The 26,661-nt window shown below is 45.7% G+C and overlaps 1 protein-coding gene across 1 annotated transcript; it reads left to right on the forward strand.

Annotated features, from left to right (window-relative positions):
* The first annotated feature begins 3,196 nt into the window (after positions 1-3,196).
* On the forward strand, positions 3,197-26,661 carry ST6GALNAC1 (ST6 N-acetylgalactosaminide alpha-2,6-sialyltransferase 1). Its single transcript, XM_023556726.2, has 10 exons — positions 3,197-3,446; positions 22,999-23,578; positions 23,615-23,767; positions 24,542-24,710; positions 24,853-25,024; positions 25,259-25,397; positions 25,613-25,713; positions 25,901-25,990; positions 26,073-26,172; positions 26,467-26,661. Exons 1-10 carry the CDS (start codon positions 3,316-3,318, stop codon positions 26,659-26,661), a joined length of 1,830 nt encoding a protein of 609 aa, XP_023412494.1. The 5' UTR covers positions 3,197-3,315.

The following is a 26,661-nucleotide window of genomic DNA, read 5'->3' on the forward strand; positions in this document are numbered from 1 at the left end:
CCCAATTTATATTGAGGCCACGTGGTGTTACAAAAGAAGACTAATCTCTTTCTCTTCAGGGTTTGAGGGTCAAACCTGTCCCAATTTTTGAGGATACATCCCAGAGGCGAAGCCGGTGGTACTGAGTTTTGGTTTCCCATCTGGAAAGGAACAGAGTGAGTCATAGGGGGTAGGACGTCTCCTGTGCCCGCTATGTTAGATCTCTGCCCGGAGAAGGCATCCCTTCTCAGGCCTGGGCTTCCAGAATTAACTAGTCTTATTTTTTTTTTTATTGTGTAGCCCACCCTGAAGTTTCTTGCCTAGAAACTTCCTGCTGCCTCTGTCTCAGGGGTCCTTGTTCTTGTCTCTGTCTGCCGTCTTGGCCGGACATGAACCTGTATATTTGTTGATGTCCTTGTTCTGCCAAGAAAACTATCGCATATCCTGCTAGCCATTTTAGGGTGGGGGTCTTTTGTGCCTGTGTCTGGGAAGCCTTCATTTTATCGTCAAACTTTACTATCCATTGAAGCTGACACCTTTTCTCGCCCCCTAACATACTGCATAATCTAGGGGGGCCCTTGGAATTGGGCGTAGGAGATGATTTAGCATTTGTGGGAGCCCCTCTTCTGTCCACACCCAAGGAGGGGGTAACCTTATTATCTTCTGGGCCCTTCCCTTCCTTTTCTCTGCAGAACCAGCAAACCCATTTCTCATCTTTGCCCCTCTCTTTGCCCCTCTCTGTATACTTTATGAACTGTTCTTACACACTGAAAGAGAGAATCAGGACTGAAAGAGGGAATCAGCCCAGTTCTTCGTATACTCTCGGACATTCAAATTCTTTGTAAGGGGGGTAACAGATACAACTTTAGTTAGTCTGATGAATAACCTTAAGATTTTTTGATTCAATGAGGCAGACCAGAGTGACCTATTCATTCTTTTATAACATGAGAGCAGGAGGAGCTAATCAAGGAAAGGCTACCTGTGTTTAGCTTCACAATGGCGATATAAACAGGAAAGCGAGAGAGGTCCTTCGCTGGAACAATTATCCCTTAGCCTGTCACTAATACAGCACTGATCCCTTTTGCAAAGCACACACGGAGGATATAGATACAAGTAGGTTAGCCAGAAGTTGAATGGGGCTGAGAGGTGCAAAAGGTAAATGGGTGGCTGGTCCCTTAAAGAGACTTGCTGACTTGGCATGACTATTGCTGAGGTTAGTGGGGGTCAGGTGTCCTGGGTCAAAAATGTGCTGCTTTGTGAGTGGGACTCCTAGAGGATGCGACCCTTCTAGTCAGCCAGCGCTTCTCTTACGTGTCTTGGTTTCTCTCCTGATTGTCTAAGACAAACAGGGAGCTCAGAGCACTGGATGACCATTCCTTATGTATGCTCCTCGGAAAAGCCTGATTGTTAATTAAGTGAAGTTGGAAGTCTCTATCAGGCCCCGGACGTCTCAGGATTGACCCAGACACCCCCGCAAAGGGGAGGGAGGAAGTGCCTCTTCTCTTCGGAGTCTGAAAGAATCAGACACTCATTATTTTAGGTCACTATATCCTTTTTTTTTTTTTTTAATTCTTAGGGGAAACCCTGGTGGTGTAGTGGTTAAGTGCTACAGCTGCTAACCAAGAGGTCGGCAGTTCGAAACCGCCAGGCGCTGCTTGGAAACTATCTGGCAGTTCTACTCTGTCCTATAGGGTCGCTATGAGTTGGAATCGACTCGACAGCAGTGGGTTTGGTTTTTGGTTTATAACCTTATGACATGCCTGCATGTCTCAGGATTGACTCAGACACCTCTGGGAAGCGAAGGGAGGAAGTGACTCTTTTCTTCGGGAGTCTGAAAGAATCAGACACTCATTGTTACCGTATTCTTGTTAATAGTCAGACCAAGTACATACAAATCTTTCTAGCACCTCTCAGACCTCTCTCTCAAGAAGAAAGAAAACGCACACACACATACACACACAGAGGTAGGGATACCTTGGCGCTGGGCTGGAAAGAAAGAGCCCGCGCTCTGAGGTGGACTCACCACTTTCCGGATGAAGGAGGAGGAAGCTTGTTGCCTGAGTCACAGCACCAGAATGTGTTACCGGAGAATAGCCTCGGTTCTTCTCTTCAGTGTAGGAAAGAATTCAACCACTGAGACAAACAGTGCCAAGTGAGCAGAGGTTTATTAGCAAGCAGACGGTTAGTAGTAAAAGTACACTTGACTAGGAAGTGTCAAGTGGACTACTCAGGTAGAGAAAGGATCTGAGTGCCCCATAGTCATTTTCTTAGGGTTTTATACTCTTTTTTTTCCTCTTGATTTGTCTCTATTAACATTTAAAAGCCAGGATAAGACCCCCCTGTGAAGTCTATTTCCTTGGTTTAAGATTTAATTACCAAGTTAGAGATCTTATCAAGTTAAGGACTTTATCAAATCAAAGACCCCTGTAAAGATCATTTCCTTGGCTTAAAGTTTAACTATGTAGGGACCATCTTATTGAGGAATGTCACCACCCCCTGTCTCTTCGAGATTGTTTAATTGAGGAATGTCACTACCCCCCTCCTCTTCCCAAGTACAAGCTCTGCCCCCTCCCCATTACATAACCACTGAGATTATTTAAAACTCCCTAAGTGGTTCTAATGTGGTTCTAATGTGTACCCAGTTTGAGAACTGCCACTCCAAATACTTGGAAGTGAGATATTCTTGCCAAATCAGTGAAGTCAGCTGAAAAGAAGCCACAGTAGCAACGATAACCTAAGTTGCAGGGTCTAGGTTGGATCCAGGCAGTCTGCTGTTCACCGTCCTGCTCCTAGGTAGGGGCCATACTTTTCCTGGGCTGGGCTGCCCTGGGCAGCCCCAGCCTATGGGGGCATGACGGGCTTGTAGGGGAACACTGCTAGGAGACTCAAACCCAAGGGACTCCTTGTAGTTTTCTTAGAAAATTTGTATTGAGAGTAGAGGCTGTGCAAGCCTCTTCTAGACCATGCCCTCGCCCAGGGTTCCCAAGGGCTTGGACCCTGATGAAAGTTTGGTTTCATATAACGTTTGTATGTTTCTCATAAAATTCTACATCCAGAAATTTGCTTCTGAGACAAAAAAAACCAAGTGAACTTGTTGGAACAAAAGGAGTTTCTCTCCCTTCAAGCCATGCCAGCCGGCCAGCCTATGAACCTTCATAAAGCATTGAAGGCGGGTCCTTCTTTTCCTGGCAGCGAATGATAGCCACCAGAGTGGCTCCCTGTTGAGACAAAGGGTGTGTGCTCCTGGCCAGGACACCTGAGTGGTGGAACTATCTGCTGTCTGCATCAAAGCCCCCAGGATATAAAGAAAATCCCTCAAGGGCCCAGCTCACCACTATGAGGTCCTTCCCACGGAGATGCCGCTGCCTGGGCCAGGCGGTCCAGTGGCCCTTGCTTTTGGCTGTGCTGATCGTCTTCCTCTTCACCCTGCCCACCTTTGTTAAGGAACGTAACACAAAGCCTTCTAGGTAAGCTTCTGACCCTTTCTAAGTTCCTTATACTTCACCAGAGGGAACTGAGAAACTGTAGCCTGGGGTGGGAGCTGGGAGTCCCACGGTGCCTCTGTGTCCACATGTGAGTGTCAGGGTCATGACTGTGGTCAAGATCCACTGGGAAAGGAGAGCAAATGGAAGACACAGGGGAAAAGGAAGTGGTAGGGGAAGCCCAGAAGCCCAGAGGCCATGGGGCTTGAATAGAGAGGAAGTGGCAGTGGTGGGTTTGGGACTGGAGTCTGAGAAGGATTCTATGGGTCTTCAGAGGGCATAGTTAGAAACCAGGACTACTTCCCCCTATGAGACTGTAATAGGGCAAATTTAGTGTTAGTTCTTATGTGCCATTCCTGTATCCTATAAAGAGAGATTTATCCTGTGTGTTCCATTCATTTCAAAGTCACACCCCCCGCCCCCCAAAAAAAGTTTGTCAGTAAAACGAGAGATTTCCTATTTAGGGAGGCAGCTTAAATCCTGAGCCCCAGGTTAAATCTTCCAAAGGAGCCTTCTGGACCACTTTTCTTATAAAATAAACACATCTTCAGCAGGGAGGAAGCCTTTTCTTTCCTCAAAAAAAATTTTTTATGATTTTTTTTCACTGTTCTTAAAACTTGAAATTAATACATGCTCTCATAAATTTGAAAAAAATTCAGAAGGGTGAAGCAAGAAGTGAGGGTCTCCTCACTGTCCCCTCAGCACTTTGGTGTACATGTAACGGTTATACTATTACGGTATTAACGCTTCTACAGCACTTGCTACGGGCCAGGCACTATTCTCAATGCTCTGTGTACATTAATTCATTTAATCCTCAGTATTAGGAGGACGCTGAGGCACAGAGAGTTTAAGTAAGTTTCCCAAGGTCACATCGCTACTAGGTGACAGGGCCTGAATTCAAACCTAGGCATTTTGGTCCCATAAAGGCATTCATTGCCTTTATACTATACAAGCCCTCACAGCATATGTATGTCATACATACTGTTCTACAGGCTGAACTTTTTAATTTTTTTGTTGTGCTTTAAGTGAAAGTTCACAAATCAAGTCAGTCTCTCACATATAAACTTATATACACCTTACTACATACTCCCACTTACTCTCCGCCTAATGAGCCAGCCTGCTTCCTCCCTCCAGTCGCTCCTTTCATGACCATTTTGCCAGTTTCTAACCCTCTCTACCCTCCCATATACCCTCCAGACAGGAGGTGCCAACATAGTCTCAAGTGTCTACCTGATGCAAGCAGCTCGCTCCTCATCAGCATCTCTCTCCAACTCATTGTCCTGTCCAATTCATGTCTGAAGAGTTGGCTTCAGGAATGGTTCCTGTCCTGGGCCAACAGGAGGTCTGGGGGCCATGACCACCAGGTTCCTTCCAGTCTCAGTCAGACCATTAAGTCTGGTCTTATGACAATTTGGGGTCTGCATCCCACTGTTCTCCTGCTCCCTCGGGTTCTCTGTTGTGTTCCCTGTCAGGGCAATCATCAGTTGTGGCCGGGCACCATCTAGTTCTTCTGGTCTCAGGATGATGTAGTCTCTAGTTCATGTAACCCTTTCTGTCTCTTGTGCTCATAATTACCTTGTGATCTTGGTGTTCTTCATTCTCCTTTGATCCAGGTGGATCGAGACTCATTGATGCATCTTAGATGGCGCTTGCTAGCGTTTAAGACCCCAGACTCCACGCTTCAAAGTGGGATGCAGAATGTTTTCGTAATAGATTTTATTTTGCCAATTGACTTAGATGTCCCCTGAAGCCATAGTCCCCAAACCCCTGCCCCTGCTTTGCTGACCTTCGAAGCATTCAGTTTATTCGGGAAACTTCTTTGCTTTTGGCTTAGTCCAGTTGTGCTGACCTCCCTGTATTGATAGTGTTGTCCTTCCCTTTACATAAAGTAGCTCTTATCTACTATCTAATCAGTAAATAACCCTCTCCCACCCGCCCTCCCTCCCTCCTCTTGTAACCACAAAAGATTGTGTTCTTCTTAGTTTAAACTATTTCTCAAGTTCTTATGATGGTGGTCTTATACAATATTTGTCCTTTTGCAACTGACTTATTTCACTCAACATAATGCCTTCCAGGTTCCTCCATGTTATGAAATGTTTCACAAATTCATCACTGTTCTTTATCGATGTGTAGTATTCCATTGTTCTACAGCCATTAATAATTCCATTTATCAATCCATTCATCCGTTGATGGACACCTTGGTTGGTTCCATCTTTTTGCTATTGTAAACAGTGCTGCAATAAACATAGGTGTGCATATATCTGTTCGTGTAAAGGCTCTTATTTCTCTAGGATATATTCCGAGGAGTGGGATTGCTGGGTCGTATGGTAGTTCTATTTCTAGCTTTTTAAGGAAACGCCAAATCGATTTCCGAAGTGGTTGTACCATTCTACATTCCCACCAGTAGTGTATAAGTGTTCCAATCTCACCACAGCCTCTCCAACATTTATTATTTTGTGTTTTTTGGATTAATGCCAGCCTTGTTGGAGTGAGATGGAATCTCATTGTAGTTTTAATTTGCATTTCTTTAATGGCTAATGATCGAGAGCATTTCCTCATGTGTCTGTTAGCTGCCTGAATGTCTTCTTTAGTGAAGTGCATGTTCACATCCTTTGCCGCATTTTTAATTGGGTTGTTTGTCTTTTTGTGGTTGAGTTTTAGCAGAATCATGTAGATTTTAGAGATCAGGTGCTGGTCAGAGATGTCGTAGCCAAAAATTTTTTCCTAGTCTGTAGGTGGTCTTTTTACTCTTTTGGTGAAGTCTTTAGATGAGCATAGGTGTTTGATTTTTAGGAGCTCCCAGTTATCTGGTTTCTCTTTGTCATTTTTGGTAATGTTTTGTATTCTGTTTATGCCTTGTATTAGGGCTCCTAACGTTGTCCCTATTTTTTTCTTCCATGATCTTCATCCTTTTAGACTTTATGTTTAGGCCTTTGATCCATTTGGACTTCGTTTTTGTGCATGGTGTGAGGTATGGGTCCTGTTTCATTTTTTTGCAGATGGATATCCAGTTATGCCAGCACCATTTGTTAAAAAGACTATCTTTTCCCCAATTAATTGGCACTGGTCCTTTGTCAAATATCAGCTGCTCATATGTGGATGGATTTATACCTGGGTTCTCAATTCTGTTCCATTGGTCTATGTGTCTGTTGTTGTACCAGTACCAGGCTGTTTTGACTACTGTGGCTGTATAATATGTTCTAAAATCAGGTAGAGTGAGGCCTCCCACTTTCTTCTTCTTTTTCAGTAATGCTTTACTTATCCGGGGCTTCTTTCCCTCCCGTATGAAGTTGGTGATTTGTTTCTCCATCACATTAAAAAATGTCTTCGGAGTTTGGATCAGAAGTGCATTGTATATATAGATGGCTTTTGATAGAATAGACATTTTTACTATGTTGAGTCTTCCTATCCATGAGCAAGGAATGTTTTTCCACTTATGTAGGTCCCTTTTAGTTTCTTGCAGTAGTACCTCGTAGTTTACTTTGTACAGGTCTTTTACACCATTGGTAAGATTTATTCCTAAGTATTCTATCTTCTTGGGGGCTTCTGTGAATGGTATTGATTTGATGATTTCCTCTTCGATGTTCTTTTTGTTGATGTAGAGGAATCCAACTGATTTTTGTATGTTTATCTTATAACCTGAGACTCTGCTGAACTATTAGTTTCAGTAGTTTTCTTGAGGATTCCTTAGGGTTTTCTGTGTATAAGATCATGTCCTCTGCAAATAGAGATAATTTTACTTCTTCCTTGCCAATCCGAATGCCCTTTATTTCTTTGGCTAGCCTAGTTGCTCTGGCTAGGACCTCCAGGACAATGTTGAATAAGAGCGGTGATAAAGGACATCCTTGTCTGGTTCCCGTTCTCAAGGGAAATGCTTTCAAGCTCTCTCCGTTTAGGATGATGTTGGCTGTTGGCTTTGTGTAAATGCCCTTTATTATGTTGAGGAATTTTCCTTCAATTCCTATTTTGCTGAGAGTTTTTATCATGAATGGGTGTTGGACTTTGTCAAATTAGGCTGACTTTTTTAATCAACACTGTATCATGGACATCCTTCCATGCTGGAAAGTAGAGACCTACCCCTTCTTTTCAATGTCTGTATAGTATGCTATGGAGCCCTGGTAGCACCGTGGTTAAGAGCTATGGCTACTCACCAAAAGGTCGACAGTTCGAATCCACCCGCTGCTCCTTGGAAACTCTATGGGGCAGTTCTACTTTGTCCTATAATAGGGCTGCTATGAGTTGGAATCGACTCGATGGCGAAAGGTTTTTCGTTTTGGTTTTGGTTTATAGTGTGCTGTAGAATGGATTTCCTTTCTTTAACCGGTCCCAATCCAGTGGATCCAGTGTCTGTGGATTAGCTCTTGGGTTACCACTGGTTCGTCACATATCTTTTTACACTGGTGCAAGGGTAGATTTGTAGAATTGCCAAGACAATTGGTGTGTTCACATTAGATGTTGATGAATACCATCCAATTGTCCTCTGAAAAGGCTATAGACAACAGGGTGAAAGTTAGCTCTCCCTCCCTCCCCCCACCCCCGCCCCTTGCCAACACAGGATACCATTAATGTTTCTAAGTTCTACAGATCTGCCGAAAGCAGGTTTCTCTTTTTAATTTGCATTTCTCAGACCACTGGTGAATATGGAAATTTTTTTATGTTTATTAATCATTTGTATTTTTTTTTCCGTGAATGACATGTTCGTATCTTTTGCTCTTTTAAAAATTCAATTATTTGTAGGAGTTTTTTTGTATATTAAGGATACTAACCCTTGTCTTTATTAACCCTCCTCTCGAAAAAAAAAAAAAAAAAATTTTTTTAGGTTGTCATGAATCCAAACTGACTTGATGGCAATAGGTTTGGTTTTGGTTTGTCTCACTTACTTTGAATATGTTATCAGGAGGGACCAATCCCTGGAAAAGGACATCATGCTTGGTAAAGTAGAGGGTCAGCAAAAAAGAGGAAGGCTCTCAATGAGATGGATTGACACAGTGGCTAGAACAGGCCCAAACATCAAAACAATCGTGAGGATGGTGCAGGACCGGGCAGCGTTTTGTTCTGTTGTACGTGGGGTGGCTATGAGTCGGAACCTACTTAATGGCACCTAGCAACAGCAATTCACTTCTGTCATATGTGTTATAAAATTTCAAATATTTTCTCCAGTCTTTTTTTTTTTTTTTTTACTTTGTTTATGACATCTTAGGTCATAAAGAAGTAACTCTATACAGATAAAATCTTCAATCTTTTCCTTTATGGCCACTGGGTTTTACTGGGTTTTATACAATTTTTATTTTGTCCCCATCTCAAAGGAGCCTGGGTGGTTCAAAGGTCAAGCACTAGGCCGCCTACCTAAAGGTCACCTGTTCACACCCACCCAGAGGCTCCTGGAGACAAAAGATCTGGCGATCCGCTCCTACAGCCTAGGAAACCCTGTGGGGCAGGTCTACTCTGTCCTATGAGTCAGAATCAACTCAATGGCACACAGCAACATCTCATTCCAAAATTATACAAATTTTCTTCTACTAATATTTTCATAGTTTTATTTCTTTAAACTTAAACATTTAATCCATCTGAAATTTATTTTTGTGTCTGGGGTGAGTGTGGGTTTGTATTTGTTAGAACTCTTCATTGCAACTGACAAAAACCCAATTCAGTTTAGCTAAAACAAAATGAGGAGAGACGCTCAGAGGAGTACAGTGTTCCTGAGAGGCACGTCGGGGTGGGAGTGGGTTGCAGGAGAATCACTTGGAGGCCCGGCGCCTGTGTCTCCTTCCCCAGCGGATGCCATCTGTCCGGGAGCTAAGTTTGAATCTGATCAGACGGGCGCATGTTTCTGGTCTAGAGATTTCTGAAGGTAGTGGGCCGCTGGAATACTGTCCCTGGTGTGAAGTGCTTCATCCCAGCTCTTCCTAGCCCAGGAGCCTGTGGAAGAGGAGATAGCACTTCCTGTGGCCCAGTGGAGGGACCAGAGCCCTGTGAGGCCCAGCTAGCTGCTCAAGTCAAGTTAATGGGACATCAGTATAGGAAAGTGTTTGGGGGTATTGACTGCTGTCAGGGGGCAGTAGGAGACATGGTCCCAGAGAGGCTCTTCCTGAGGGGTGAGCCCCACCTCAACGAACCCACTCTTATTGACTGTGCCGACCGCCACGTCAGCAGTGGCCCCCAGCATCAGACACCGGCTGAGTGAACCTCAGTGTGAGCCGGGGCCCCCATATCTCCCCATGCAGGTGGCCCCTTAAGAATGCCAGAAGAGCTAGGCCTTGAAAAGGGCCAGGAGCTTTTCTTGGTGCCTGACTGTGTTTCTCACTGGCCCTCTCTCCAGCTCTTCCAAGCCCCCAACCCCGGCACCCCTCTCCAGCAGCCAGAGTCTTAGCTGTGGCCTGGCTGAGGGGGGATAGGAAAAGAGCTTTGAACCAATAGGACACATAGAGCTTTAAAACGAACTAAACTGAATTTTTATGTGTTTTTTTTTTTTCATGTGATTTTTTTTTTTTTTTTTTAGGCTGCGTTTTAATAATTAGAAGTGACTATAGAGTTCTGAAATCTGAAGGAAGAGGAGTTGGGCACAATTGAGACTGCTTAATTAATTGTCTATACAACTGCATTTCAGAACCAGTGACAGAGAGCGTCACAGAGTGACAGAGAGAGGGAGTATGGGCAGGAAACGCCCCTGAGGAGAGGGTTTTGTGTCTGGTGAAGCCTTCAAAGGGAATCTGGAAGACGAGAGGCAGGCACGGCTCGGATGAGTGTTCAAGAACAGGCGTGTGTGCAGAGAGCAATACAAAATAAACAAGGAAGTTGGCCTCAGAGGAGGGTGTCAGCTTTGCTGAGCCACAGGAGAACTGGCCTCACAGAAACAGGGGCTGACTTCAGGGAGCCTGGAAGGACATTCAAGAGGGGCGGGGCCGCAGGATGCTGTTCCAAGCTTTTAGGCAGGGTGGTGGCCTCTTGCAAGTGATGTTTTAAGGTGATTAGGCTGTTGGAAAAAGCAGAATGAATTGGAAGGAGGCATGAAGCACCATTGGGGCCTGATCAGGAGGGCAGTCAGTGTGGGGGATAGGCAAATGTCACATGCAGATTATCCTGCCAGGAGGCTGGAGGAGGTGGGCAAGCGCTGTCCAAGTGAATGAGGACCTGGTATGGTTGCAGCTGTGGGAAAACAAGAGACAGTGTGCAGAAGAGGGTTGGAAGAAATGAGAGGCCAAAGTGACTAAGTGTGAAGCTTCAGACACTGGACAGAGGGTGGCAATCAAATCGGAAATAAAACGGACTTGTAAACGCCAACACCCTGTGTAGTTTGTCATGGTTCACAACAGTCATTGTCCCAGTCAGTATCATTTCAGCTCTTCAAAGGATTTCCAGACGATAACGCCAGCCCCAGGGGCTTTACCTGCATCATTTCTAAACTTCACCGTTGTCGTCCAGGATGAGTACTTTTATTCTTTTCCAAGAAAGAAGACTATGAGGCTCAAAAAAGAAGGTTAAGCCTAATTCCACCCAACCAGGAAGTAACAAAATGAGTATTCAGACCTAGGTCCAGGGTTCTTCCACTGCCTGATATGTGTCCATTCCCAAGGAACTTATAGCCAAGGAGACAGAACTGTACAAAGTAAATAAGTGCATGTGCTACTGCTGTGTCGTTGGGTACCATCGGGTTGGTTCCTACTCCTAGAGATCCATGTATACCAGAACGAAACACTGCCCGGTCCAGCGCCATCCTCACAATCCTTGTTACGCTTGAGCGCATTGTTGCAGCCACTTTGTCAATCCATCTTATTGAGGGTTTTCCTTTCTCTTTTTCACTGACCCTCTACCTTACCAAGCATGTTGTCCTTCTCCAGGGGACTGATCCCTCCTGATAACATGTCCAAAATATGTGAGAGGAAGTCTCGCCATGCTTGCTTCCAAGGGGCATACTGGCTGTACTTCTTCCAAGACAGATTTATTCATTCTTCTGGCAGTCCATGGTATATTCAATATTCTTCATCAACACCATGATTCAAAGACATCAATTCCTCTTCGGTCTTCCTTATTCATCATCCAGCTTTCGCACACATATGAGGCAATTGAAAACACCATGGCTTGGGTCAGGCTCGCTTTAGTTCTCAAAGTGACATCTTTCTTTTTAACAATTTAAAGATGTCTTTTGCAGCAGATTTGCCCAATGCAATATGTTGTTTGATTTCTTGACTGTTGCTTCCATGGGTATTGATTGTGGATTCAATTAAAATGTGCTATTAGTATTAATTAATAATATTAATTATTAATAATAATAACCACAACAAAGTCAAAAGTGACAAGTGCAATGGGAGCAAGTGGAAAAGATGAATCTCCAGTGGGGGACAGGGTAAGGAGAACATCCCAGAGGTGGTGGCATTTGTACCATGCCTTGAAGGCCATGTGACATTTCAGCAAGCAGGGATGTTGCAAGGGGAGGAAGTACCAAAAGCAACCGGACAGAAATGGAAAGAGACAGGACGTGTCCAGGAACGGGAGATTGATTGCCGATTTGGTCTAACAAACACTGATAGGGCTCTCACAGCGTGCTTCTCCATGAAAGAATGAGTTAGTGACCTTCAGTAACATGCCAAAAAGTTTAAACTTTATTCTCTAAAAAAAAAAAAATTCAGAGTAAGGGAACAACTTGGTAAAAGTTGTGCTCTGCACAGATTTCTCTGTCAGTAGATTACAGGATGGATTGGGGAGGCGTAGGAAAGATAGAAGGAGCCCTGGTGGTACAGTGATTAAGTGCTCTGCTGTTAACCGAAAGTTCGATGGTTGGAACCCACCAGCCACTCCTCGGGAGAAAGATGTGGCAGTCTGCTTCTGCAAAGATTACCGCCTTGGAAACTTTATGGGGCAGTTCCACTGTGTCCTGTAGGGTCACTATGAGTCGCATTTGGCTTAACGGCAACAGATTTTTTTTTTTTTTTTTTGGTTCAGGGAGGATAGATAGAACCTATTTTGATGGTTTATTGTTGTTGTTAGTTCCTGTCGAGTTGGCTAAGACTCATGGTGACCTTATGTATAATAGAATGAAATATTGCCTGGTCCTGCACCATCTTCTTGATCGTTGTTATGCTTTCTATGTCTATTACTGCAGCTATCGTGTCAATCCGTCTCACTGAGGGCTCTCCTCGTTTTCGCTGGGCCCCTACTTTACTAAACGTGATGTCTTTTTCTAGTGGTTGGTCTGGCCATCTCGCTTCTAAGGAGCATTTGTTTGTATTTCTTCTAGGCCTGATTTATCCAATCTTTTGGCAGTCCATGGGATATTCAATATTCTTTGCCAGTGCCACAGTTGGGAAGCATCAATTCTTCTGTCTTCCTTTTTCATTGTCCAATTTTCGCATGTATATGAGGTGGTTGAAAGACCATAGCTTGGATCAGACATACTTTAGTCATCCAAGTGACATCTTTTTAAAATGTTAAAGAGGTCTTTTGCAGTAGATTTGCCCACTGCAGTATGTCATCTGACTTCTTGACTGCTGCTTCCATGGACATTGATTTTCGAACCAAGTAAAATGAAATCGTTGACAGCTTCAATTTCTTCTCCATTTATCATAATGTTGTTTTTCAGTCCATACTGTATTGGGGCGGGGGGGAGGTGTGGTGACAGTGGGAATAGGAAGAAAGGGCTGAGAATAAATCAGATCAGCTGAATTTGGCAACAAATAGGATCCTGGAAGGATTAAAGAGGAAAGATTTAAAGACAATTCAATTATTTCAAGCCTAGGTCACCTCTCAGATTTCCTTAAGACAAACCCAAGTACATTAAACTGGCAAAAACTTTCGCCCCAGCCTCGAATTTGCTCACTTATGTGTAGGTGGAAACCCTGGTGGCATAATGGTTAAGTACTACGGCTGCTAACCAAGAGGTCGGCAGTTCGAACCCGCCAGGCGCTCCTTGGAAACTCTGTGGGGCAGTTCTACTCCGTTCTATAGGGTCGCTATGAATCGGAACTGACTAGATGGCAGTGGGCTTGGTTTTGATTTTATGTGTAGGTACAATCTAAGACCATGTCTCTGCCTACTTTTCTTTCCTAACCGTATGATTATATTTTGGATGGTCTGTGCCCATTTTAAGTTTTGAGATGATAATTAAGAGTGAACTGTAAAATCAGGCATACAGACTGTTTTTTGTTTCATTATCTTTTGGTGTAAGAAATCTAAGTTTATTTTTCTGTAATTTCCTGATATCTTATTCTAGAACACATTCCACCAAACTGCTGGAAAACTTAACCTCGGCTCTTCTTCCTCCTCTCGCCCCGCCCCCAGGATAGTGTAAAGGTTCCAGGACACCGGATGCAGTCCCAGGCATGGGAGAGGGCAGGTGACTCTGGGCCATCGAGGTGCTGCAGGGTCATCCCTTGTCCCTGCTCCTTAGTCTTTTCAGGTCAACCCTGCCTAGGCGTGAGAATTTTCTGTGACGCTATCTAATGTCCCGTCTCCCTACGGACAGCATACAGCCATTTCCTTTCAGGGGTCTTGTTAGGTCCTTGGGACACTGCCAGGAAGCAGGATGCAGGTATCCTCTGACCTTGGGACCCAGAGGTCACTCCCTTGTTTTCTTCCCTCTTCTGTCTTCCTCCTCCTCCTCTCACTCCCCAATCGAAGTAAATCTTTCTAATGAGGGGATTAGTGGTGGTAGGAAGTAGAAAAGTCTCCCCCACTCCCAACTTCTCCAAGATATTGTAAGCCCACTTGGGAGTTTAGGTATTGGTGGAAAAGAACCAGAAGGTCTTGCAGGGTATTCTCTTTTTCCCAGCTTGTATTTGCCACAGGTCTCCACAGAGGCAATGAACATGAACCCAAATCTTAACTCTAAGGAGGTGAGAGGATGGAACACCAATGGAGGAAGGGAGAAAATACAGGGAGGAAAAATCAAATAGCATTCCAAAATGTTACACAACCCCATCTGTAAGTATAAAAAAAAATAAACCCACTGCCGTCGAGTCAATTCCAACTCTTAGTGACCCTACAGGATAGAGTAGAACTGCCCCATAGGGTTTCGGAGGAGCGGCTGGCAGATTCAAACTGCCAACCTTTTGGTTAGCAGCAGTAGCTCTTAATGACTTTGCCACCGGGGCTCCATTTGTAAGCATAATTGGCATGAAAAGGGATCTGGTTGAGTATGCCCTAAGGTGCTTATAGTAGATGTCTTTGAGTGGGTGGGATTGCAGGAGGTTTATATCCTTTTATTCTTAGATGCGCTTTCTATTTTTTTGGTAATGAGCACGCATTGCATTTATAAAAAGAAAAGCAATTCATGAAAACTTATTTCAGAAGAAAGGCTCTGGAGAAAATGTCCCAGGTTAAGAATCACCTCCATATTGAAGCTCCCCCTTACCCAAGCAGAACTGGCCAATCCCTGCCTCCCTAGTTCTTACCCTCACTGCCTCCCACACATTTCACTGATGTCTTTGTATCCATAATTCTTTATTGCGGTTATTTATGTTCATGTTTGTTTCCCTGTTAGACCATGACCTTCTCAAGGTCGGTGATCATGGCTTTTGAATTTTTAATCCCATTTACAGGTAGCTCTAAACGCCTGGCATGTAATGGCCACTCAATGAATATTTGCTGCATTAGTTGCATTGTGCTTTCAAATTCCCGTAGAGTTTTCAATTAGATGCCTCTTTTATTTTTCAAGGATTTTCCCTTTAATTTTTAATTATAATCTTTTCTAAGTCAAATAGTACTACCAAGCTTATATCAAAATAGAGTAGTTCCCTTGTGTTCCCCCTACTCCAGAATCCTGGTTCACGGAGGCAACTGCCTATTTCTAAATAACATGCCTAGCCTGCTATTTCTTGACTTCTCAACTTTAAGTAGCTAAGTGCTGTAAATAAAATATGATTTACCTATGACCTTGAAGCTTGTCATCCGTTTAGATTTTCATTTTTGGGCACATGAACCCAAAGGGGAGCTGGTTGGGAGTCTAACTGTTGCTAAGCGTCACAGAGTGTTAACACCTAACCCAGTTCCAGTAGCCTACATATGTTAGGCTATATGAAGAACCGGGCATCAGGATTGGAGGAAGACTCATTAACAACCTGCCATATGCAGATGGCACAACCTTGTTTGCCAAAATAAAGAGAATTTGAAGCACTTACTGATGAAGATCAAAGACGACAGCATTCAGTATGGACTATACCTCAACATAAAACAAAAATTCTCGTAACTGAACCAATAAGCAACATCATGATAAATGGAGAAAAGATTGAAGTTGTCAAGGATATCATTTTACTTGGATCCACAATCAATGCCCATCGAAGCAGCAGTCAAGATATCACGTGACGCATAGCATTGGGCAAATCTGCTGCAAATGACCTCTTTAAAGTGTTAAAAAGCAAAGATGTCAGTCTAAGGACTAAGGTGCACCTGACCCAAGACATGGTGTTTTCAATGGCCCCTAAGCATGTGAAAGCTGGAAAATGAATAATGACGACAGAAGAAGAATCCATGCCTTTGAATTGTGGTGTTGGTGAAGAATATTGAATATACCATGGACTTCCAGAAGAACGAACAGATCTGTCTTGGAAGAAGTACACTCAGAATGCTCCTTAGAAGGAAGGATGGCAAGACTTCGTCTCAAGTGCTTTGGATATGTTATCAGGAGGGTCCAGTCCCTGGAGGAGGACATCATGCTTGGTAAAGTAGAGGGTCAGTGAAAAAGAGGAAGACCCTCAATGAGATGAATTGACACAGTGGCTGTAACAACAGGCTCAAGCATAACAAGGCTTGTGAGGATGGCACAGGACCGGGCAATATTTCATACTGCTGTACATGGGGTTGCTATGAGTCAGAAATGACTCGATGGCACTTAACAAAAACATGTATGTATAACATAGTGTTTTCCAAAGCTCTTTAATCCATTGGCTTGTAAAATCCTCAGGTATTAAGATTCTCATTTAGTGAATGAGGAACCTGAGGCTCAAAGTGTTCTTTAAGTTGCTCAAGATCACACAGCTAGTTAGTGGCAGGGCTGGGCTAGAACTCAAATCTTTCCACCAGCCTAGTATGCTCCATTGCCCATTTGCCAGGTGCCAAGAAATTAGTTTTCTCTGACTCAATTTAACACTTCAGATAATTGTGTAAAGCCAGTGGAGCTCAAGAAGTTAAGTCATGGCTAGGTGACAATAACAGCATGCAGAAGGGCTGCCCCTCATGTCACCTTGCAGGAGGCTGTCCCAACTTGCTCTAATAGCTCCCTGTGTCAACAGCAAGTAAAAACAGTGAAGTTACTGGGTGTTCCCAAAGCTTCAGGATTTTTCACAGAGGGACTCAGAGGGGCTGTTCCTGCCCAAGGAGAACAGAAAGTTGCCCGTTTTACCCTGTTCTCTTGTCCTTTCTCTTCTTTCTCAGTAGAAGACTTTTTTGGGGGGAGGGGAATTAGCAGGAGAGGGATGTTATTTTTTTTCCCCCAAAGATCATTATTCAAAAAGGCCAGAATGAAAATATCATATGAACTTGGGATAACTCTTGAAACACATTTTATTTTTATGTGTGATTATCCCCAAAGAAGAAAATCTGGGCTTGGGAGTGAGAATTCCCAGCCACTGGGGCACGAGCCTCTCCCTGTGTCTGTAGTTCTTGACCTATACTTGCCATTGGTTTGTTTCAAACATTTTGTTACCTCTTAGCTTGGCCCCACCCAGCCCTATTCCTGATCTTCCCTCGTCTCCTTAGTACTCACGATGGTGCTCACACCCAGGCCCCGAGCAAGCTGTTTTTGTGTACGCATTTATATATCCTAGGGATGCAAAACTTTGAATTTTCAAACATGGCCCACAGTCAGTTCACTTGGGCCAAGGGCAGCTCGAAGACAGCTGTGACCCCTTTGTTGGTGGGGAATTTTGAAAATGTGACCCACCCCAGGATCTGCAAGTAGAGCTGACCTGCAGCCCAACGGCCTAGTTTGGGTCAAAGAACTTTCTAGATTTACCCTCCCTAGCATTTCCTCAAGGAGCCCTGGTGGCACAGTGGTTAAGTACTTGGCTGCTAACTGAAAAGTTGGCAGTTAGAACCCACCAGCCTCTCCAGGGGAGAAAGATGTGGCAATCTGCTTCCACATAGATTATAGCCTTGGAAGTCCTATGGGGCACTTCTATTTTGTCCTATAATAATAGGGTCATTATGAGTCGGAATCAACTTGATAACAATGGGTTCTTTGTTTTCTTTGTTATTGTTGTTAGGTGCCATTGAGTTGATTCCAACTCAAAGTGACCTTATACGTAACAGACGTAACAGAATAAAACATTGCCTTCGGTCCTTCATCATCCTCACAATCGTTGCTGTTTGAGCCCATTGTTGCAATCACTGTGTCAGTCCGTGATGTAAGGGGATCACTCCTGAATATCAGTTTTGGCAACCTCTTCAACATCTAGTCAACAACGTCAGCATTCCCTCATATTATCACTAGTATTATATTCTTGGGAAAACACTGTTCTCCTTTGCCAACTTTCTACAGAAGACTCGGTTGTTTCATGGCTACGGACACAAACGGAACTTTGAGCCCTTTGTCGTTTCTTTACGTCCAGTTTCCCTTGGTGATACGTCCTTGAGAATATTGAGGGAGGAGGATGCCAGACGATTATTCTTTTGTTTGTTATTTTATTAGTTGGACACAGCTGTGTGCTCCCTGTTAATGATGAATTTATATGTAAAGTACAATGGTTTTTATTTTTAGATCAGCATTATGAAATTAAGCTGCTTTACACTTTAGATGTGATCATGACTGATTTTTCTGTTCCTCTCTGGACTGAACCAAAACCTGTAGTGACCCTACAGGACAGTGTAGAACTGTCCCATAGAGTTTCCAAGGAGGGGCTGGCGGATTTGAACTGCCGACCTTTTGGTTAGCAGCTAAGCTCTTAACCACTGCACCATCAGGGCTCCTCTTTGGGCTTGTTGTTGTTGTTAGGTGCTGTCAAGTTTGTTCCGACTCATAGCAACCCTATAGGACAGAGTAGAACTGCCCCATAGGGTTTCCAAGGAGCAGCTGGTGAATTTGAACTGCCGACCTTTTGGTTGGCACATTGGGTACAAACAGGACAAGTGTCGAGCACTCAGCATGTGGACACAATTTGAGCATTCAGTAAATACCACGTGTAAGAATAAAGAAATGCTTCTGTCAACACCCTCATCCCTAGCAGTCCTAGGTGTGTCCCTAGCAGTCCTAAAATGTGTTTAATTATAGGGCATGGAAATGAAACTTAATTACATAATTGTGTTGCCACCTGAGTCATTGCTGTGACTTCTTGTAAAAATTAAATGAGTCACCAGTAAACTGTAGCATTTGCAGGCAGGAGAGTTCTTCAAGGAGTCATTGGGCCACCCTTGCCTTTAGGTGGGATTCCACAAAGAAGTCTCTTCAGGCCCAGCACCACACATCTTAGGCAGACGACTAGCTGTTCATAAAGAGCCCTCATGGCACAACAGTTAAGCACTCGGCTGCTAACTGAAAAGTTGGTGGTTCGAACCCACCCAGCAGCTCCATGGGAGAAAGGCCTGGCCATCTGCTCCTGTAAAGATTACAACCTAGAAAAATCCTATGGGGCAATTCCACTCTATCACATGCGGTTGCTAGGAGTCAAAAATCAACTAGACGACACCCAACAACAAGCGGTTGTCCATGCTGAGCGGTTTGAGATGTGTAATGTAAACGACTCCACCTGTCTCCCAGTCACAACCACAATGAGGTGCCTGCTGGCCAAATAGCTACATTGTAAGAAATGTTACTAGGTGGGGAGAATCCTGTTTATCAGAATTCTCAGAAGAGAGCTACATGAGTTTGGAAGGAAACTTTTTTTTTATTATTGTGCTTTAAGTGAAATTTTACAAATCAAGTCAGTCTCTCACACAAAAACTTACATACACCTTGCAACATACTCCCTATTGCTCTCCCCCTAATGAGACAGCCCACTCCCTCCCTCCACTCTCTTCTTGTCCATGTCGCCAGCTTCTAACCCCCTCTACCCTCTCTTCTCCCTTCCAGGGAGTTGATGCCAACATAGTCTCATGTCCACCTGATCGAAGAAGCTCACTCCTCACCAGCATCCCTCTCCAATCCACTGTCCAGTCCAATCCCTGTCTGAAGAGTTGGCTTTGGAAATGGTTCCTATCCTGGGCCAACAGAAGGTGTAGGGGCCATGACCACAGGGGTCCTTCTAGTCTTAGTCAGTCCATTAAGTCTGGTCTTTTTACCAGAATTTGGGGTCTGCATCCCACTGCTCTCCTGCTCCCTCAGGGATTCTCTGTTGTGGTCCCTGTCAGGGCAATCATTGGTTGTAGCCGGGCACCATCTAGCCCTTCTGGTCTCAGGCTGATGTAGTCTCTGGTTTATGTGGCCCATTCTGTCTCTTGGGCTCGTAATTACCTGTGTCCTTGGTGTTCTTCATTCTCCTTTGATCCAGGTGTGTTGAGATCAATCGATGTATCTTAGATGGCCACTTGCCAGCGTTTAAGACCCCAGAGGCCTCTCTCCAAGGTGGGATGCGGAATGTTTTCTTAATAGATTTTATTTTGCCAGTTGACTTAGATGTCCCCTGAAACCATGGTCCCCAAACCCCACCCCTGCTATGCTGGCCTTCGAAGCATTCAGTTTATTCAGGAAACTTCTTTGCTTTTGGCTTAGTCCAGTTGTGCTGACCTCACCTGTATTGTCTGTTGTCTTTCCCTTCACCTAAAGTAGTTCTTATCTACTATCTAATTAGTGAATACACCTCTCCCACCCTCTCTCCCTCCCCCTTCTCGTAACCATCAAAGAACATTTTCTTCTCTGTTTAAATCATTTCTTGAGTTCTTATAATAGTGGTCTTATACAATATTTGTCCTTTTGCATCTGACTAATTTCACTCAGCATAATGCCTTCCAGGTTCCTCCATGTTATGAAATGTTTCACAGATTCCTCACTGTTCTTCATAGATGCGTAGTATTCCATTGTGTGAATATACCATAATTTATTTAACCATTCCTCTGTTGATGGGCACCTTGGTTGCTCCCATCTTTTTGTTATTGGAAACAGTGCTGCAATAAACATGGGTGTGCATATATCCGTTCGTGTAAAGGCTCTTATTTCTCTAGGATATATTCCAAGGAGTGGGATTTCTGGATTGTATGGTAGTTCTATTTCTAGCTTTTTAAGGAAGCGCCAAATCAATTTCCAAAGTGGTTGTACCATTTTACATTCCCACCAGCAGTGTAGAAGTGTTCCAATTTCTCCACAGCCTCTCCAACATTTATTGTTTTGTGTTTTTTGCATTAATGCCAGCCTTGTTGGAGTGAGATGAAATCTCATTGTAGTTTTGATTTGCATTTCTCTAATGGCTTATGATAGTGAGCATTTCCTCATGTATCTGTTAGCTACCTGAACGTCTTCTTTAGTGAAGTGTCTGTTCATATCTTTTGCCCATTTTTTAATTGGGTTATTTGTCTTTTTTCAGTTGAGTTTTTACAGTATCATGTAGATTTTAGAGATCAGGTGCTGATCGGAAATGTCATGGCTAAAAGCTTTTTCCCAGTCTGTAGGTAGTCTTTTTACTCTTTTGGTGAAGTCCTTGGATGAGCATAGGTGTTTGATTTTTAGGATGGAAGGAAACATTGATCGGTCCCTTGAGGTTGGGGGATGTGGGGGTGAGGGGTGAATCTACCAGGTGGCTCAACAGAATAACAAGAGTGTTTGTTTGCTAAAGGAACCCGGTGCACAGCTGGGCTTCTGGGATCCATGCAGCTTGGAGTGTAAACTGGATGCTTAGGTCAGAGAGGAGCAGAGTGAGACTCATCCTTAAAGCTTTCTACTAAAAAAACTTGAAACAGATAGATCAAGACCCCGTCCTTCATGCTCTCCTGATCTCACACGTCCCCCTAGGTGGACACACATTTGGCTGCAGTGCAGTTACTTTTTACAGGGCTGTCTCTTCACTAGAGTTTTCGTTGCTTATGACTGGGAAGCATACCTTTCATTGGTCATCTCCAGCATCTAACACAAGACTAATATTTCTATAGGTATATGTATGTATGCGTATGTCAATGTGTACACACACACACAAAAAAAAGCAAAAACCAAACCCAGTAACATCAAGTCGATTCCGACTCACAGCGACCCTCTAGGACAGAGTAGAACTGCCCCATAGAGTTTCCCAGTAGCACCTGGTAGATTCAAACTGTTGACCCTTTGGTTAGCAACTGTAGCACTTAACCACTACGCCACCAGGATTCCCGCCCTCCGCCCCGCCCCCCCCCCGGTCACGCACACACACATATATGTATTTCTTTCTCCTCACAGTACCTACAAGCAAGAGTTTGTTTTTAAGGGCACATTGACTCATTATAGTGCCTGAAATAAATCCTTAAGACCAAACCCATTGCCCAAACCAGAATGCTCCTTAGAAGCAAAGATGGTGAGATTACTTTTCACATACTCTGGACATGTTGTCAGAAGGGATCAGTCCCTGGAGAAAGACATCATGCTTGGTAAAGTGGAAGGTCAACAAAAAAGAGAAAGACCCTCAATGAGATGGATTGACACGGTGGCTGCAACAATAAGCTCAAGCATAACAACGATTGTGAGGATGGCGCAGGACAAGGCAGTGTTTCATTCTGTTGTACATAGAGTAGCTATGAGTTGGAACTGTGTCAATGCCACCTAACAACACAATGACGACATTGCCCTTAAGTTGATTCCGACTCATATCTACTCTATAGGACAGAGTAGAACTGCCCCATAGGGTTTCCAAGGTTCTAATCTTCATGGAGGAACCCTGGTGGCATAGTGGTTAAGAGCTTGGCTGCTAATCAAAATGTCAGCAGCTCAAATCCACCAGCCACTCCTTGGAAACCCTGTGGGGTAGTTCCACCCTGTCTTATATGGTCGCCATGAGTCAGAATCAACAGCAACGGGTTTGGTAATCTTTATGGAAGCAGACTGCCACATCTTTCTCCCGAGGATCAGCTGGTAGGTTCGAACCAACAACCTTTCAATTAGCAGCCGAGTGCTTAACCACTGTGTCACCAGGGCTCCTTCAATCCTTAAGGCAGACCTTTCAAACTCAAGGTTGGTGGTTGTAGGTCTTGACATGAATATGTCTTTTCCATTTCCTTGTGAAAAATTTACCTTTGTTACCTCCACTTCACTTAAAAAAGGTCAACTGAAATTACATAGATATCAGGTGACAGAACCAGGGTCACACAGACTCACTGCAGAATTTACAATCCAGAATGAGCGTGTACCCTGGGGCCACACAGGAGTAAGCACAGGTGGTTGGCAGAATACAGTAAGCACGTAAGCTCCAGTCTTGGCACCAACTAGTGGAACCCCAATCCCCAAGACATTGCCAAGTTTCTTGATTGGTCAGAGGGAAGTTTCCAGACCCTTTGCCAATGATTAATTTTTGATAGTGGATGGTGGTATCTCTTCCCTTCATCTCCTATGAAGACAGGTTTGAAGTCTGCCTAGGACCCAGGAATAAGTACTAGCTACGCTTCTAACCTGTTTTTATGATCTTCAGCCTTTATAAAAAACTATCTCTGCCCCTAGGTATCAAGATATAGAGAATATTAAAGAACGTTCTCCAGAAGCGAATTCCCAGGCACCCACAGTGGGAAGGAGGACAACCGCCCGTGTAGAGTCAGCTCAAGAGAAGAGTGTGCTCCGCAAGCAACACGAGAGTGCAGGCCATGCTGCTGAAGAGAACAGAACAGAGAAGCCCAGGAAAGACTCAGCGGTAGAGGCCTCACCTGGGGAGCAGATCAGAGTGCCCCCCACAGCAATGATGGGGTTACCAAAGAGTCCGGGAAAAAAGAAAACCATGGTGGAGACATTATCACCAGGAAGCCAAGACAAAAGGACGACCGTCGAGAGGACAGGGAAACCCTCACTGCAGAGTCAGGACATGAAGATAGCTAGAGGGAGAGAGAGCCAGCACAAGCAACTGACAACCGCAAGGAAGGTGCCCGTGAAGCATCAGGGCAAAGGGGCCACCACAGCAAAGACACTCACTCCAGGAGATCAGGGCATGATGCCGAACACCTCAGCAGGAGTACAAGGAGGACTTCTCTCAAAGAGGAGTAGAAAGAAGGGAACTACCCCAGCAGTTGTCCAGAAGAAAAGGACCTCAGTGAGCATCAGGGCTCAAACAAAAACCAAACCAGAGGTGCAGTCAAAAGGTCTACCAGCCAATGAGAGGCCCCCTTCCCAGAGTCCCACTATACCAAGAGCTCAGAGACTGAAGGCCACCAACTTCAAGTCTGAGCCTCGGTGGGATTTTGAAGAAAATTATAGCTTGGAAGTGGGGGGGCTACAGACGGTGAGTGTTTGCCAAAACCCCTTACCCTGTCATCTTTCTGCTCTGAAGCCCATCTGGGGAGGCAGCCCACCTTCTCCCTCTCCTCCCAGGCACTGCTTTTTGGCTTTGCCTTGTTCCCATGCTCATCATGAAGCAGAGCTCAGCCCTATCCTGCTCTCATCCTGTCCTTCCTTCCTATGAAAGCCAAAATGGGGGTGGAGGAGGCAGACCCCAGAGCCCTGGCCAGGACAGCATGGGGAGTTATGAGGGAGAAGGGGCCTGCCATGGAGTCTGCCTGGAGGGGCCATCAGGATGTGCTCTGGGGCTTGACATCCTCTGGTAAGGGGGGACGCGGTAGTCACAGGATGGTGGTAAACGGGGGCTAACAGACAAGAGCAGCAGCCTCATGCCCAGCCCCAATCCCTAGTAATGCCTTGTCTTTCCTGCAGAACCAATTCCACAGCCTTTGCTCCCTTCCAACCTTAAGAAAACAGGCTGGCCCCATGCACCCACACATGTGCCTCCTCGCGCTCCCTTCCACGGTGGGAAGCATTCAAATGTGTATGTTTACACCCATATTAAGTGCAGCCACGTGGACCCACTGCACACTGGACCATGGTGGGCCTGGGCAATGGAAGGGGTTCCGCAGGCCCTGGGAGTAGGAAGGAAAAGGGAGCTGCAGCACTGCCTTCCCAGCTTGGAGGCCTGCGCTCTGCTCCCTGCACCCCGTCCTTTGGTCGGTGACACCCCACCCCCCCAGCCTCACCCTGCCTGACCCTCCCTTCCTCCATATAGTACTGTCCTGACTCTGTGAAGATCAAAGCCTCCCAGTCTCAGTGGCTCCAGCACCTCTTTCTGCCCAACCTCACCCTCTTCCTGGACTCCAAACGCTTTACCCAGAGCGAGTGGGAGCGCCTGGAACACTTCGCACCGCCCTTTGGCTTCATGGAGCTCAATTACTCCTGTGAGTGCTGGCCCCAGGGGAGGCTGTGTGCACTAGGAGAGGGCTGAGGGCAGCAGGCTGTCTGTCTCTTCCCTGGGAGAAACGATGGGCCGGCTTCTGGTCCCTCCCAGGCTGAGTGGAGACACCCCCCGCTCCATTCCAGTGGTACAGCAGGTCGTGAGTCGGTTTCCCCCAGTGCCCCAGCAGCAGCTGCTCCTTGCCAGCCTCTCTGCCGGGGAGTTCCAGTGCATCAGCTGTGCCGTGGTGGGCAACGGGGGCATCCTGAACAACTCCCATATGGGCCGGGAGATAGACAGCCACGACTATGTGTTCCGGTGAGCAGTCCCACCCCTTGCGCCCGCTGCTGCCCCTCTCCAGTGGGCTAGGGCTCTTCTGAGAACTGAGGAGGAGTCCACACCTCTGCTGCCTGCATCTGGAAGGTGGGATTCCTAGTCTCCCCAGAGAATCTCAGCATACGACAATGGCTGCCTTCCTGCTTCTCCTTCCTCTCCTGCCCTAGCACCTTCCTCCACTCATGGGCTCTGTCTCCTGTTGTCTCTCTGGTACAGACTGAGTGGAGCTGTCATTAAGGGGTATGAACAGGATGTGGGCACTCGGACGTCCTTCTACGGCTTTACCGCCTTCTCCCTGGTCCAGTCCCTTTATTTGCTGGGCAACCTGGGCTTCCAGAGCGTGCCTATGGGGAAGGTGAGCAAAGAGCAAGGGGTCTGGTCATACCTAGACTTTGGATAAGAGAGCACATAGGTGACAAAGGGAGATGACACCGTGTGTTAGAGTCTAGTTGGTGCAAGCTCCATTCAAAGGAGGGAGCAAGAGCAGGGAAGGCAACCAGACCCTGCCAGAGATGAATATGGGGTCCAGAAGGCTGTCCTCCTGGCGCACTCCCTGTCCTTGGTCCTCAGAACATCCGCTACCTGCACTTCCTGGAAGGCACCCGGGACTATGAGTGGCTGGAAGCCCTGCTTCTGAATCAGACCCTGGGAAATAGCTTTCACTGGTTCAGGTACCCACTGCCCTCACCCTGACCCCCCCCCCCACCCCCACTGAGCTGTGACAGGTTCAGCTATCAAGGGGACAGCCTTAGTCATCGGCTGATGATGGGGCATTATCACCAGTCGTGCCCCTGACCCTGCTCGGCCTGCCCTAGGAGGTAAGAGAACTGGGCCTGAATGACCCATTCCCAACCTCAGGCGCCGGCCCCGGGAAGCTTTTCGGGAAGCCTTGCAGTTGGACAACTACCTGTTGCTGCACCCAGACTTGCTCAGATACATGAAGAACAGGTGAGAGTGGAAAGCATGGGGCCAGGCCAGGCCGCTCCTCCTTGCAGACTCTTGACAGCTGGAGGTCTCGGGTGTTTCATAGGTTTTTGAGGTCTAAGACCCTGGACACTACCCACTGGAGAATATACCGCCCCACTACGGGAGCCCTCCTGCTGCTCACTGCCCTTCAGCTCTGCGACCGGGTAAGGTTCTGCCTCAGGAGCAGAGGGACCTGGAGAAACAGTGCAGACTGTTCCTGGGCCTGCTCAGCCTGCAACAATGGCTGGGCTGCATGCACAGCCTCCTGGAGGGGGAGGTGAGTGTGGGTGTGTGCGACTGGGTGCGTATGAGTGCGTGTACATTGAGACCTGCACCCAGACTCCAAGGGATGGAAACAGAATAAGGGGGACCCCTCGCTCAACACATGCACACAGAGCCCATGAGAAGCAGCCTAGGAGGTAGTAACTGCAGGCCCTTCTCCTCCAACTTTCGTGTAGGTGAGTGCCTATGGCTTCATCACCGAGGGCCATGAGCGCTTCTCTGATCACTACTATGATAAGACGTGGAAGCGACTGATCTTTTACGCAAACCACGACTTCAAGTTAGAGCGAGCACTCTGGAAGCGGCTACATGACGAAGGTATAATTTGGCTGTACCAGCGCCCAGAACTTCCAAAGTCAAGAACTGACTGA

Source organism: Loxodonta africana, chromosome 18 (genome assembly GCF_030014295.1).
Source record: "Loxodonta africana isolate mLoxAfr1 chromosome 18, mLoxAfr1.hap2, whole genome shotgun sequence".
Classification (NCBI taxonomy): Eukaryota; Metazoa; Chordata; class Mammalia; order Proboscidea; family Elephantidae; genus Loxodonta; species Loxodonta africana.

Coding starts and splice junctions, on each gene's coding strand:
- ST6GALNAC1 (XM_023556726.2), top strand. CDS start 3,316: ATGAGGTCCTTCCCACGGAGATGCCGCTGCCTGGGCCAGGCGGTCCAG. Junction 24,711..24,852: donor CATGGAGCTCAATTACTCCT/GTGAGTGCTGGC, acceptor GCTCCATTCCAG/TGGTACAGCAGGTCGTGAGT. Junction 25,714..25,900: donor AATAGCTTTCACTGGTTCAG/GTACCCACTGCC, acceptor TCCCAACCTCAG/GCGCCGGCCCCGGGAAGCTT.